This window comes from Procambarus clarkii, chromosome 38 (assembly GCF_040958095.1).
Source record: "Procambarus clarkii isolate CNS0578487 chromosome 38, FALCON_Pclarkii_2.0, whole genome shotgun sequence".
Lineage (NCBI taxonomy): Eukaryota > Metazoa > Arthropoda > Malacostraca > Decapoda > Cambaridae > Procambarus > Procambarus clarkii.
Window position 1 is genome coordinate 20,550,183 of NC_091187.1, and position 15,867 is coordinate 20,566,049.

General features: G+C 45.7%; 1 protein-coding gene across 1 annotated transcript in view; it reads right to left on the reverse strand.

Moving 5' to 3' along the window:
* The window catches only part of LOC123771924 (uncharacterized), a 40,919-nt gene extending 25,052 nt beyond the window's left edge, over positions 1–15,867 (reverse strand). Inside the window, exon 1 of the mRNA XM_045764728.2 lies at positions 14,923–15,867. Within this exon, the coding sequence (XP_045620684.2) occupies positions 14,923–15,411 (489 nt within the window). The 5' untranslated portion in view covers positions 15,412–15,867. The remainder of the gene's footprint in view (positions 1–14,922) is intronic.

The window sequence follows — 15,867 nt, forward strand, 5'->3', positions numbered from 1 at the left end:
GGAACTTTTGTTCCCAGTAGCTGAATCTAAAATAACAGCAGCAGCAACAGACGAGACCTTTATGATAGGAATACCTTTCTGAAAGGTGTCAGTGACTAAGCTATGATCCCGGGGAGCCGGTCGGCCGAGCGGACAGCACGCTGGACTTGTGATCCTGTGGTCCCGGGTTCGATCCCGGGCGCCGGCGAGAAACAATGGGCAGAGTTTCTTTCACCCTATGCCCCTGTTACCTAGCAGTAAAATAGGTACCTGGGTGTTAGTCAGCTGTCACGGGCTGCTTCCTGGGGGTGGAGGCCTGGTCGAGGACCGGGCCGCGGGGACACTAAAAAGCCCCGAAATCATCTCAAGATAACCTCAAGCAGATGATATCAGAATTTGCACAGTAGAATAACATACTGGAGCGAAAGATATGGTAGGAAATACAGACTAGAAACAGTGTATAAACATCAGAAAATCCCCGGCTGTTCACTACTCTCCTAGTAGGCATAAGAAATATTGCCAGAACATAAGTTGGAGTTCAAGAAGCATTTAGAAAAGTTCTCGCAAGAAGTGCCGGACCAATCAAGTTGTAGTGATTATGTGGGCCTGCGGGCCGCTCCACACAAACAGCCTGTTGGACCAAGTTATCACAAGTCAAGCCTGACCCCAGGCCGGGCTCTGAACCCCTTGGAGATTATACAGTTTTAGAATGATTAGTGACAAGGCTTAAAATGCAGTACAAGGTGAGGGAACGACAAATTTCCACCTCAGAAAAGACTAAAAACTAGGTCTTTAGTCTCTAAACTCTTTGAGGACCTAGTCTTTAGTCTAAAGTCTAACGCCTGAGGCGCACAGAAGCAGAATAACGTCGCCAGCAAACGATCAGAAAGTATTCTGGAACTTAGGAAAAGAAACCTTCCCTGCGCTGAATACTTTGACACCCAGAGAGTATGCTGCACCACCGTGAGACCTACAAAATACAAAACTACGAAAGGTCTTCTTATATTCAACAAGTCTCGTTCCTGAGCTAAGGAGACCGAGCTATAAAGACCGAGAAAACTGCGTCCCACTACACTGGAGGAAAGAAGGAATACGAGAGACATGATAACGACATCCAAGATTCGAAACGGAATTGACCAAGTAGATAGAAAAGTAATGTTCATAGTGTGTACAGCACAACGAGAGGACATAATTGGAAACCTGAACAAAAACAGATGAGTCATATAAATGCCGGAAGAAACTTTTTCAGAGTCGTAAATGACTGAAACAGACTAAATGAGTAAGTTGTCGAAGCCAAGTCTTTATACACAGTTTAAAATATAAAAATAGACGAGAAAAAGGTCACTGAACTTAGCACGTATAGAATGGCCTAAACTGAAAAGGAAATGCTGGAAACATATAACTTCAAGAACAAGAGGCTATAGAAACACGCTAAAGAAACAAAGAGGCCGGAAAAAACACTCCCCCTTTACAAACATGGTAGACAGCTGAAGCAAGTGAAAAAGGGGGTGGTGGGAGGGTCAAACCGCCAGCAGTTTCAAAGAGTTATATACGACAAAGAGTACTGGGAAGACGAGACACCACGAGCGTAGCTCTCATCCTGTAACTACACTTTAGGTAATTAGACGCGGGCACTAGACAACAAGCACAACCCACTATCGTGCTCTAACAACCGGACGGAACTAATTAGTGTTGGAGGGGGGGGGGGGGGGGAGGGGGGGATCATGACAATACTCATACGCTGCAAAATTCATTAACAAGAAACGGTTAATTGGCGCCCCGCGGAGTTAATATGACTTGTTGCTGAGCAATGTTCCCGCGCGAAGGTCACGGCCCTAGAGCTGCTGTCTGTGGGTCCTCTCGTACTGGAGTACGGTACACGTACACTGTGCTGCCGTGCACGGCCTCACTAATGGCGGGGGTGGTGGTGCACAGCCTCGCTAATGGTGGGGGTGGTGGTGCACGGCCTCGCTAACGGTGGTGGTGGTGGTGCACGACCTCCCTAATGGCGAGCCAGCACACCACCAGCAGCACAAGCCAGGAGAGACAGCAGGAGAAGTTCGTGTTGCCAGATGATCAACATAGCAACACGGGGAGGCAGGCAATAGTCGAGTCCCGTGCAACCACTGACTAATGCTGCTTAACTGGTTGTGCAGGGAGGCGGGGGGGGGGGGGGTGGAGTGAAAGCGAGAAAGTCAAGAGACAGAAGAGTGGATCCAACTTTGTAAGACAAGCAGAAGACGGCCGTCAAGGTGTTGAAGACACTGGACCAACAGCAGCTCATTTTGGCTTTATCAATCTCCAGATCATCGAAGGCCAGATTCACGAAGCAGTTACGCAAGTACTTACGAACGTGTACATCTTTCAACAATCTTTAACGGCTTTGGTTACATTTATTAAACAGTTTACAAGCATGAAAACTTGCCAATCAACTGCTGTTATTGTTATAAACAGCCTCCTGGTGCTTCGGGGCTCATTAACTGTTTAATAATTGTAAACAAAGCCGCCAAAGATTGAGAAAAGATGTACAAGTTCGTAAGTGCTGGTATAACTGCTTCGCAAGTCTGGCCCCCGAGGTCCTGAGACCGTCAGAGGGGACAGAGGGACAGTACGTGACACCAAGGGAAGCTAAATGATTGCGACATAACGCCAAGCCGCCTCCCCGCCGGTGGTACACATTAACATTACAGCATCAGCGGGGTGTGCAACGCTGGCCAACACACGTGCAACCTTCAGCCACCTGGTCGAGGCTCTACCAGGGAACTGCACAATCCATATTACACCAGTACCAGAGTGAAAAAAAATAATTTTACTAAAATTACAATTAAATTATTGTACAGTATTCGTTAATATGTAATACTGATGTCCACGAGGCCTCTGAGAGGCCCATTATGAATACAAATATTTGACTCCTGGGACTGTAAGCTTAGGATTCCAATATGGCGGTCAAATAATGCCATCCAACTGGTTGCTTTGTGCACTATGTATCTCTGTGGTGTTGTCCCCCCGGGCTGGTGTAGTTGTGCTCATCACAGTCGCTTCACTACCGTTTTACACAGTAGCGACTCTTACCAGCACCATCTGTCACAGTAACACCGTCGTGTTCAAATATTACGCGGTAGATCTACCCAGTTTATCACACCAATTCTTGTCTCAGTCAGTTATTGAATTTCCCCGGTGGGGACATCACGTCACGCCGTGTAAACGGACAATAAACGGTGTATTAAAATACGTGAACCTAACCGGCCCATCCATAGAACACGTTCTTGTATGTGGGAGTTCCCCTATCATCCATAGTACGCCGAATTTGGCTCGTTGGGGATTTTGGTGTCAAAATACGATGGTGATTTGAGAGTTTGGGTTGAAATGGAGGGGGAGTGTGGAGGGCCGCCCCCTACCCCCTGGAGGGGAGTGTGGGGGGGCCAGCCCCCCCCCCCCTGGAGGGGAGTGTGGGGGGCCACCCCCCCCCCTGGAGGGGAGTGTGGGGGGCCACCACCCCCCTGGAGGGGAGTGTACACAACACCATGATATAGCACTTCCTCGTATGCTCTTCCCGCCATTCCCCCTCCACCCTCCCCCCCCCCTCCCCCTGTACCACGCGGTACCTGTACCACCAACACCGGTTCGCACCCCTGAACCCACGACACAAACACACAAAACACCTGACCTCCCGGACCTCCAATACAGCAGAAAAAAAAGTCAACAGTAATAGCCCCGCTCCTGTGCCAGGTAAGTCCACCACGGGCTCACCATAGCCCGTGCTACTTGCAACTGTTGGTTCAGAGTAGTGCATGTAAACAACAACAATCAACAGCAGCGCCCCCTCTCCCCTTCCGGCGGGTCAAACAATCTCCCGCGGGGTCTCTAATTACTGGGTAAAGAGAAATCACTGGAGTGAAGCCGGCACACGGGCACCGGAACACCTCTATATGCCCGGGTGTTGGTATGTGGTGTGAGGGGTGGTGGTGTCAGCGTCTGAGGGGTGGTGGTGTCAGCGTCTGAGGGGTGGTGGTGTCAGCGTGTGAGGGTGCAACCCGTTCTCGCAAATTCGTATAGTCAATATTGACTTATTAACTACGTGCATAGGTGATATACTAAACATAATAGATACCCTTAAAAAGCTTCATAGAAAACACCGACCTTACCTAACCTTGTTAGTATCTTAAGATAAGCATCTTATTGCTTCGTAATTACAACTATTACTTAACCTATACCTATAATAGGTTAAGTAACAATTGTAATTACGAAGCTATAAGATGCTTATCTTAAGATACTAACAAGGTTAGGTAAGGTCGGTGTTTTCTATGAAGCTTTTTTAAGGGTATCTATTATGTTTAGTATGTCACCTATGCACTTATTTAATAAGTCAATATTGACTTTACGAATTTGCGAGAACGGGTTGGAGGGTGTCACCACTCCTCCCCCCCCTGGCCATACAGCCGTGGGAGCCCACTCCAGGTGCTGGTGTTGTCACAGTTCCACTCCACAACACTGCAGACAATGATGGGTGGCCAGCAGGCGGAGGTGCGCCCCCTCACACCACACGTGCACACACCCGTACCTCAAACACCGTGGACCACACCCGCCTGGGGCCACCAACCCCGGGGTACTTGCCTACGAGTACTACCATACAAGTGACAACTGGGAAGTGAGGTCTAGCTCTGTATGCCCCTCCTCCTAGCCTCGTACACGTTGAGTTAAAGCCTCGCATTTCTAACAATCACTATCTTTGTCGACCATTTCCTTAAACTTGTGGATGAAGGTGGCTGCCACAACTACTCTAGTGCATTCCTCTTGTTTACCACTCGTACAGGGAACCAGTATTTCCTTACATTTCTTCCTCTCATTAGCAATTGGTGCCATCCACAGCGGGTTGACCAACAGCCTACAAAAGATGTCTGTGTCTAATCGCCGTAGACTCGAGTTACTCCTTGGGCGAGGGAGCCCCAAGGAGTATTGAACAACCTTGGCCGACTTACTGCTTGTTAGATGGTATGCAGAACGGCTGCCAAGCCGGGCACTGGGCACCACCTGAAGGACTTCCCACAGACGTACACACCCTCCCACAGACGTACACACCTTCCCACAGACGTACACACCCTCCCACAGACGTACACACCCTCCCACAGACGTACACACCCTCCCACAGACGTACACACCCTCCCACAGACGTACACACCCTCCCACAGACGTACACACACATAGCTTACCCTCCCTCCCCCTACACACGCACTAGTCTTCCCAGTACACCATCTTACCCTCTTTATGATTCTTCAATAACACGGATAATAATAATAACCATCGGAGACGTTCTCCACAAGTATCAACACTGAGGACCTTGACGGTCTTGTATAGTCTCCCCTGCTTGGCACCTTTTGGAGAATTACTTACGCATACAAGACATTATCAAACTGTCGAAGACTTGCAACAGCAGATTGCTCATTGGCCAGTTTAGATTATACGGGAATGGAAAGGAAATTATGAGAGCGCCGAGCCAGTATGTTCATACAGCCCATGGAAAGGGCAAGAGGAGAGGATAGGAGCTGGAACAGGAGGCTGGAGTACATGAACGTCTCACCCAACCACTTGGACCATCGGAGACTGGATGACCTACAAGAGGCAAGGTCGTCAGCTGCTCTCACCACTCGAAGTCAATTGGTGAAGATGATTCAGTGACCGAGAGGTAGGCGAGTAGAGAAGCTACTAAGAATCACCTCCGAGCTCTGGCTCTTTGGTCCAAAGGTGACCAAAGATCCAGAGCTCAACCCCCCATAAGCACAACTTGGTAAGTACAGCTAGGTAAGTACTGAACATTTTTCAACCTGTCCTCTTACAAAAGAACGTTTTTTCGCTCGTATTCGTTACCGAGGCTAAAAATTATCGTACTAGAAAACAGAAGCGGCTGGCGAAAGTGACGTACTGTCCCGTTTTCTGTTTTGGGTCCTATGGCTTAGTCCGTTAGGAAAGGACAGTTGAAATTAACCGTTTTCTTGACGTTTTGAAACCTTAAGAGGACGGTCTGACCAAATAACTTGTCGGGTTTTAGAACGTAACAACTGCAGTAGGCCTTGTGACCCATGTGAGACAGCCTGCCTCACATGGGTGAGACAGCCTGCCTCACATGGGTGACAAAGCCTACTGCAGTTTCTTCCCATCTTGTGCCACGCTCTCTACACCTCCATGCACAGATACAATATTACTAGTAAGGTAATTATATGAGGAGTCACATCAAGTGATTACTTAGCACATGGAAAGTTCAAGTATGTTTATTGAGGCAAGAAAGAAATACATCTCAAAGGGATAGAGTAGCTTAGGCTATTTCTACCCGCCCCCCCCTATGTTAGGTTATAAGAACAGGCTAGGACGACGACAGAGTGAGGGGTGAGGGAGTAAGATCAATAGAACTTCCGGTTGCAATTCTTTTAACCATGTCGTAGCTCAGTCGATTAAGGCAGCGTCTGGGATGCTCTCGGACGTAGGTTCGAACCCTCGTCACGGCCCTTGTGGATTTGCTCATTTCCAGAGTGAGGGAGCTGGGAGAAATACCTCTGTCAACTCAATTGTTGCGGCCTGATTCAATCGATCATGGAATCCTCACAAATTTGCATTTCAATACTTATAATAATTATAATTATTATTAATTATTAATGAGTTAAATTGTTTATTATATAAAGCCACAAGTTACATACACAGTCTAGCGTCAACAAAACTGGGCGAGCTAGGCTGCTTTCTACAGTAACGCCATCACATCATTATCATGCCTTGGAGTCACTAAACCTGGCGAGTACACGAACTCACTATTCACCACCTTTTGACTAATTTGGAATAAGTGAGACTTTTGGCCTTAAAATGCACAAAAAAACTCTTCCACGTATGTTCACTCCTGCTCAGCTGCTAAGGTTAGAGATATTGCATACCTTTTGTAAACACCACCTGGTTCTCTCAACACATTAAACTAACACTAACTTTTCCCAGTTCAATGGAGCTGTAGCTTGGAGCTTTAAGTGCAACTAATGCACTCTAGTAAGTTGTAATGGAAGGAACATTGTGAGAAGGGTGTGTGCGTAGAGTACAAGGCTGCCACAGCTTGTTGACAACCCGGCGGCGGTGTTTTGTGGGTCGAGTAATTATGTGCCGTCCAGGGGAACTTTCACACACGTGCTGCCTGCTTGCTTGCCTGCCGGGGGTGAGTGGTGGTGGGGCTCCCTGGACGTGTGGGTGTTGCCTGCCGGGGGTGGGCGGTGGGTGGGTGCATCTGTACCTTACACCTGTAACTGTTGTCCTCGCCTACATTGTTTACTTTCATAAAAATGTGTGCGACAAGTTTAGGAGACAAGCGCGGTAATTTCGGATCGCTGTATCGAGGCAAAATGACACTTTTTGAGAAAGTATTTCAAGAATACGAGTTTCTGAAACTAAGTGGTCTTACACAAGGAGAATGTGCACACAAGCCCAGTACAAAGTTCCGCCACATGTTCCTACACCAGAAGCTTTGAACGGAGCGCCAGAGTGATTAGTGTGGATGGATGATGTTTAAGATTCAGCTACTGGGAACAAAACGTTCCAAGCAGCACGGGGTCTGGTGAGCCCGTCCGTACTTTTCCTCGTGTGGTAAGGCGGTAAATTATGTGGGAAATCCACACCCCTGGCACAGAAAACGTGCGTGTGGATGGTTGCGGGAACGTTAGTATAGGACACGCCAGACTTGATGCTCACTAGTCCCTTAGTGTCCGAACGGCTCCCCAAACTACACAAACGAAACTCATCTGGGGGAAAGTGAACAGGAAACAAACTGCCTTCCGATGCCCGAGTTCTTGCCCACCTGTACCCGTCCATCTACCATTTTTTCCCTCCTGTATCTAGTCTCTTCTCTGCCCTTCACACATGAAGCAAGAGCTCTCGTTGACACACGTAATTATCTGCCAAGAGCATTACCACATAACCAGTTGTAACCCAATTACCATTCTCGCAACAAGCCACCAAGGAATCCCACAGCCAGCTGGAGTCCATTACCAGTAGTGGTTCAATGTTTCACCACCCTAGGCTCTACGGTGTGTACATGACACCACCACACTGCCACCCTACACACCCTGGTGGCCACACACCACACTGCCACCCTACACACCCTGGTGGCCACACCACACTGCCACCCTACACACCCTGGTGGCCACACACCACACTGCCACCCTACACACCCTGGTGGCCACACACCACACGGCCACCCTACACACCCTGGTGGCCACACACTACACCAGACACTTCATGCTTCCCGTCACTGCTATAATTAATTAGGTTATCAGGTGGCGCGCCTCCCGTATTCTATCACGAGAAGGAAACAGATGAACTAATGGATGAGAAGGGAGGTGGGAGGTAGGGTAATTATCAGCAGAAAGCACCAAGCCATTACCACTATATAGCACTTGGAAGGTATAAAGGAATACGGATTTTAAAAAGGAAGGAGGAGGCCGTATGATTGGCCTGGATTCATTGGTGGCGCAAGCCATGGCCTCTCACTAGGTTTGTTCTGCTATACTGGTCACTTACGAGCCAAAATTGGTGTACTACAGGACGATATCCTGGGGCTAGTATTGGCGACATGCAGTTGACAGGATTGAAAACTGTCCGACAATAGGTACAAGCCTATTGTCTTCTTTTCTATTGGAGGAAATTATGTTGGCAATGGTAGGAGTGAGGGACTTATAAATAGATTCAAGTTAGCACTAGATATGATTAGGAAAGGGGAGGGGGGAGGGGTTCCTATCGTTTGTGGAGTTCTGCCAAGGTTAGTGTAAGAGGAGAGTGGTTGTCAAAGGTAATTGGGTTAAAGTGCCTTAAAGTGCCGACTTAAAGGCGTTATTTTGATAAATACTATTCAACAATAACTGGTACTTTTATAGGCCTGAATTCTACAAACCATCGTCTTGTTAAGATAGTACCTATTGTGACTCGCCAATAGTCACGAATTCGTACATACTTAGCTTTTAGATGGTAGTATACTGAACGTAGAAAGGAATTCTTAAAAAAAAATGAAAAACTAAAATATTCCTAGAACTAGCATAGCACACATGTACAATATTAGGCCGCAGATATCGTGTATTAGGCCTAAGAAGGTTAGGTTAGTTTGGCTTTGGAAAAAAAGTTTCCGGTTTCTCAATACTTTTCTACTTTCTAATTTCGTTGTACGTCGGTATATATACTATGGTCCTCATCGTTACTATAAGAACTACCAAAACAGGAGGATGGGCTGAAATTCTATATACGAGAGAAACGTGGTGATAACCTTAGAGGACTCAAGAAGCCTTAAGCAGGACTTTACACTGTTAAGAGTCCCGAGGTGTGGATGTGAAGGGGAATGATGAAGTAGCATGAAACATTACTGGGACATGACAAAAATTTAAATGAAAGTTCTGAACTGAATGTAAAAAGTTTGGTTAAAAACATTAGGTCGTGAGGCATAAATGTAACACCCTAAAGGTATACTACACAAACAGTATTATTTTCAGGTACCAGGTTTGTTTATTAATATTATAGTAAATTTTGTTAGTTGTTCATCTGTTTTTTGTTTCATCCTCCAACTTTCACACTGCTAAGGCACTCGAAGGCATAACTTATGAATTGCGTATAGCATAGACTGACATATTAAAGTATGTTTTAAGTATACATCAAACACGATTAGTGGAGAGAACTGGGCCACTGAAAAATGAGACAAGTTAGGTAACTGATATGAAGAAATGACAGGCATTTTAAATAGGTACTTTCTCTCTGTATTTACTATAAAAGACAATGTGCCTGTAGCTGAACGAGTCTACGTAGGTGGTCGAGAGAAATAACTTGGTTACCAAAGTTAGTTATCAATCAAATAGGTCAATTTGAAGCCCAACAAGTCATGGGGTTGAGCTTCGACTCTTTAATTGGTCCCGCATCTCAACCGTCAATCTACTGGTGTACAGGTGGCAAAACCGCAAACATAACGGAAGAAACGTCACTATAAATTTGATATAAACAAGTACGTCAATACGAGCGACCAAAACAAGTGCAATAAAACACCAAACGTGGGAGAGAAACAGTATCGAGTACACAAAATGCATGAGACGCCCATGACATCATGGCGTGGGTGCCTCAGGCAGGACAGGTGCCGCTCCCATGCTCACCCTAGCTGCTGCTGCTGCTGCTGCTCCACCCTATACCTCACCCACTCTCCCTTCTCCCATCCCCTTCCTCCTCCCTAGCCGAGGGAAGGCGTCATGCAATCGTTCTTATCCCGCAATCTGGCCTGGAGTCTCTGGGAGGGCGTCAGGCTACCATCCCCTGCCTCCCGCAGCTCTGAGAGGGCGTCACACACTACTACTTCGCTCCAACTTTCTGCCACCCTGCTATACTTATCAGGCAGGCCAGGCATCGCTAGGCACACAGAGGAGGTGGAGAGGTGTCATGGATCACTCGTGGGGCAACAAGGTAGACGGGACGTGCCATGCCCTCAACTCCGTTGCGAGCGCCTATGCATGTAACAGTTATCACCACCTTTACCAATGTAGATAAATCGTGCTAGTTCAATAATATCAATGAGGTAAGAGGCGCCTGATAATTTGTGTGATTTAAACACGTTATTTAAGCTCAACTTCAGTCAAGTATATAAATCTCAAATTTACCAGACATTTTTAATTTAAATTGTTTTGCCATAAAATGTTAAATCCTGTATATCGTTCGCGACTAAATTTGCAGGCGGCCGCCAAGCAGCCTATTATAGAGAATGGAAGCATTCCACTGCAGCTCACGGCAGCCTGACATTCTCTCTCATTATGAACGCTGATTTTGATTGCCAAACATCCCCGATAAGTATAAATGAGCAGAATTGTTAGTAAACAAACCAAAACCCGGAGTGGACCAAGGGGATCCTTGAATAGATTTCTAATAATAGAAACTGCACTAAAACAACGCACCAGATGGTTAGCCAAATTCGGGGCACTTACATGGTCTTAACGGATAAAACAGGAACATGTGGAGGGCTCTCATCCAGAGGCTAACCGGACAGGTGTGGACAGAGGACAGACGAGATGACTAGGTGGGCGGGGACCAAGGTAGGAGCGTCCGGTAAGGGAGTGCTGACCTTGACGGACACCTCCCACCTCAGTCAGTCCACTTGAGGTCAACAACACACTGCTACAGCTCTATATTCCTGTCAACGTTTGTTTACGGGCTCACTATAGCCCGTGCTACATGGACACTTCGTTCTGAGTAGCTAAATCTAAAACAACAACATCAACGTTTGACCAGACTTAACGATGCACTCTAGACAATATGACAATAACACTAAATTAACAAACCCTATAAAAGTATTCTTCAGAACATTTTGTGAATCAAGCCTTTATTAATTTGAATATAATTTATATATAATAGTGAAGTAAAGCTGTTTCAACATAACTTTTTTTTTTTTTTGCAACAAACTGATTCCTTCACAGACTACGTTACTAAACAAAGCAATAAAATAAATGCGCACACTAGCTACACAGCTTATTGAAGATCCGGTAATGCTAATACAGGGTCATATATAGACCCAGTACCCGCCACGCAACTCACCAAGAGACAAGTGAGAAGCACACCGCTATGTCGTGAGCTGTCCCAATATGGCACCCCGGTCCTTATGGCGCCCAGTGCCATCAGCCTCCCATGCACCAGCGTCGTCACTAAACACTCCGCCCAGCCTTCAATGGCCACACATCCAGGATATCGTCATGACTTCTCTAACCCTGACGCAGAGCCAGAGATCTAAAGGTTAACCTAACATGGGGGTCTCACTGTGCCTGCCGAGAGAATCCAAACCATTTAGGGCACTAATATTAATTAAATGTTGCTTGCTGCAGAGTTAAGACCTTACTACAAGTATATACATGATCTGAATATATCCGTTTATTACACAGATTGGTACATGGTGTGCATTCTTCAACCAATTCTTAATGTTTTACCATAAAAATATATGTAAATAACGTCCTTGCAGAGTGGTAGTACTTGCAGCGTTATATTCCCACGCAAGATAAGGATAACTTGCAACATCATATTGGTGTAATAGTTTACACAACACGTGGAAAACTTTATAAACCTCGTCCGGCTCCACATGAGAACCAAATTTACCAGGAAAACATTTGCCAGTTAAACAGTTTACAATGCGAGCTTAAGATATTATGAAAAAATTCGCCTAAAACAGCTTACAAGCCTTCAATATAATACTACCACTTGGGCTGGACGGTAGAGCGACGGTCTCGCGTAATGGTTTGGCGCCTTCTGATAGTTCCTCTTCCCTTCGATATAACAAATAACTCTGAAGATTAAAAACCACTTGCTTAGAGCCAACAACATGAAGTTGCAAGCCTCACCATCCTGCCAGGGAGCCCAGCCAGCCACCAGTGGCAATGTTTACATGGGCCGGGTCCGCGGCCTCGTGTCCTGTTATTTCTCTCTATCTTCAGCTGTTCACCTGCGCTTGTCTCAATGCCACACACACACACACACACATATACCACACTTCAAGGCCTATTCAGAACGCATCTTTATGTCACCAATTAGCACTCAAATTATTTTTATTAGAAGACCAATAATTGTCATCTATTAGGTTCCAGATCAAATTAAACTAATAAATCTGGCAATGAATTGCTATTTCCAAAATGTATTCTGAATACGACCAGAAGATGATACATCCATAGATTAGACAAAAACAGGCGCGCACACATTGTAGAAAACAAGATACCTGGTGAAATGAAAGTATGGTTCAACAAATGGATCCTAGAGTTTAACTCATGCAAGTGCAAAGTTGTGGAGTTGTGTACTGGAAACGGTACACAGCATCAAGTTCACCGAACTCGTCACCAGAAAACGTCAACAAACTAGCATTTTCTGCTGCTGCATATGCAAGGTTGACAAACCTAAGAACTACCTTTAGTAATCTGAACATAGGTATATTATAATGTCAGGTCAATTCTGGAAAATGGGGTATCAGCTCTCAATCCTTAGTTTTATCTCGTTACACAGTACGAAGCTGGAGCAAGTTGTGAGGTACGCCACAGTCCCTAGACACAAAAGCTGAATGCACACACACATACGCACAACGACCAATAAACATTTATCTGGCACAGTAGCTACAAGGTCACTGACGTCTATATATATACACAGACACGCCTGCTGCAATTTACGCACTGTACATTTATCAAGCGCAGTTCACCGTTGAAGATGAACTTTTTGTTTTTAATTGGTAGTTTTAAAAAGTCGACTTTGAAGTCGACTTTTTAATGTTGAAAACTTTGGATATTTTGAGGTTAGGGTCGGGACGCTTTCACAAACTTAGCTATTACTGTTTAGGCTATACCTAGATACACCAGAGAAAGTTAAATCTACACTAGTTATTCCATCTTCCATCGTACTACTATGCAGAGAGAGCCCTATGTCTATGGGTCATCCAATAGCGTCAGAATAATTTAAAATTTCTACTCTTAGGCTCTTCAGCAAAACTCTTCACACATCTTACATGCATCACTCCGCAACTAAATATGAATACATCGTTGAGACGACTTCTGTCACTGATAGATTTAGATTCAGTTAAAGGTACACACATTGAAGATGAGTTACATTGAGTGTACAGTTACACTTGAGTTACACTTACAGTTTGAGATGAGTTACATACATTGATGTTCAAGAAATACTTATTTTATCCTGGATGACATATTACCCAAAATCCTTGCCAAGTATCTCAAGTTTGCCCATTTTAAATAATTCAGACACATGTAACCTGTGACTACATACGTTAGATACCGTAAAGTAATTAGATCACTTCCCTTGTAGATATACATTACTTGAGGCACATTAAAACTAACTAGTTCACAACATAGGGATATTGCTTCGCCCATGGAGCTGCAACTGTAACCTGTTATAATTACGCTAACTTAACCAAAACTGTAATTAATGTAAAAGTTAAACCCTTTAACCATGATTTAACTGGCTATGGCCGCAATGACTATTAGGCCCAGAAAGGTAACTACGTTTTCTTTCATTAACGTCGTGTCCCTCTACCTCATGAGAGCGTAAACTTAGCAGATTGTGACAGACGCGTTGTCATGGCGGGGTCCAAAAACGACGCTTAAATACCAGCATGATTACGTTTCAATTGTTAAATGTTATTTATTTACTGTCTTTATATATAGGTGTCAACAGCCTCAACAGCCACCACAGCCTAATAACTTACTGGCTGTGACCACCATTACCCAGTACACAAAATAGATTGTCGAACTATCGTCCATATAAATGTATATATCAATTAAAACAAAATTAAAATTAAATGTAACCCGCGTGTTAAACCATTCGAGTGCAAACCTCATTTAAAATTAACGAAACATCTTATTTCCTCATTAGGCTTTCAGTATCCCGTCCAACTGTTCTACAAATTTTAACATTGTACTATAATAAGATTTAACACATTACCACCTTTCCCTAGTGCTACTGCAATAATGTCATGGTAATTAGAACAGCAGTACCTGCAGTTAACCTTGTTACTTTAATATATCCAAAACATTTAAATACCTTATCTGTACTTACACTACAAGTACCTTATCTGTACTTGTTTTTAACTTTACATAGGAACAAATTCTCTCCAGATATCTCAATCACGTTAGTTTTAAGACTTGCCGGAAACGCTGTGCATATTACTGACTACGGAAACTGACCACTAACAATTTAATCACTTTATTCGTGTTTATTGACGAACAAGCATGAATCTCTTATATAATATATTGCTACAAAACCCTTTGTACTCTTATGTAAATAAAATCATTCACTCCAAGTACACCTTAGCTGTTGCGACGCCAGAAGAAAGTAAGAGCCTAGCAGTACAGGGAGGATGCTTAGGCAGGTCAGCCCTGGCGCCAGGAGCTGACCACGGCGCCAGGAGGGTGGACTTACCCAGGGGACGCAGTAGCCGTGGATGGCGGAGGTGGCGGCGTAGGTGGTGAGGTATGGCTGACGGTCGAGGCAACAGGTGACCCGCCAGGTAACAGCTCGGTGGAAGAAAGGTTGAGCGAAGACGTCGGTGAGAGGGGCGGCGCCCAGGGCCTCGCACTCCCCAGCACCCACCGTAGACACCAGCCTGGACACCGCCCGCGGTGCTCCCGCCCACAGCAAGAGCCGCCGCAGCTTCCGCAAACCAAAGGACGCCACCAGGGCGTTACGACTCAACAGCAGGAGAGGTGCGGGGCTGCGAGGAATGTTGGCGTCGCCCTCGCTCTCAGTCCTAGCACGCCGGAATGGATGGTAAGTGTGGAATGTACCCCCCAGCTGCTGCAGGAGGCTCTGGACGGCCGCAGGCAGCCCCAGCGCTGCCATGGGACGCCAGGGTGCCGGCGCCCGCGGCAACAGGGAGTTGGGACGCGGCGCCGGGGCCACCACCGTCATGGTGACACAAGACCACTGCTACTCCTCCAACTCTACCTATTACAATTTACAATAAGTCTTCAATCACTACCAAGCCTAGGACACATTTTCTGAACTTGGTATCACAACGTTTAAAAAGAGATAATCGCTTCCACCGTCACTATCCCGCATTGACAATCAGTGAGGAACGTATGAGAGAGGAGCCTCGAGTCAGCAGGTCAAGAGAGAGGTGCTCACGTGGCCGCACACGCAGGTGGAGTGTGTTATGTTGGGGGTTGACGTCTTGGCCTGTCACCTGCTCTCCTCAACATATCGTACACGTTCATATAGTCACCCTTATGAATATCATAGGATCTTCTGATATTATTAGTCCTTTTAAACATGTTAGTTCAAATATCATGCAAAGAAGCAATATTGTTTCATTGTTGGTTAATTATAAGTTAGGGCAGAGTTAGGGGTTTTACGTCTGGCAGGTAC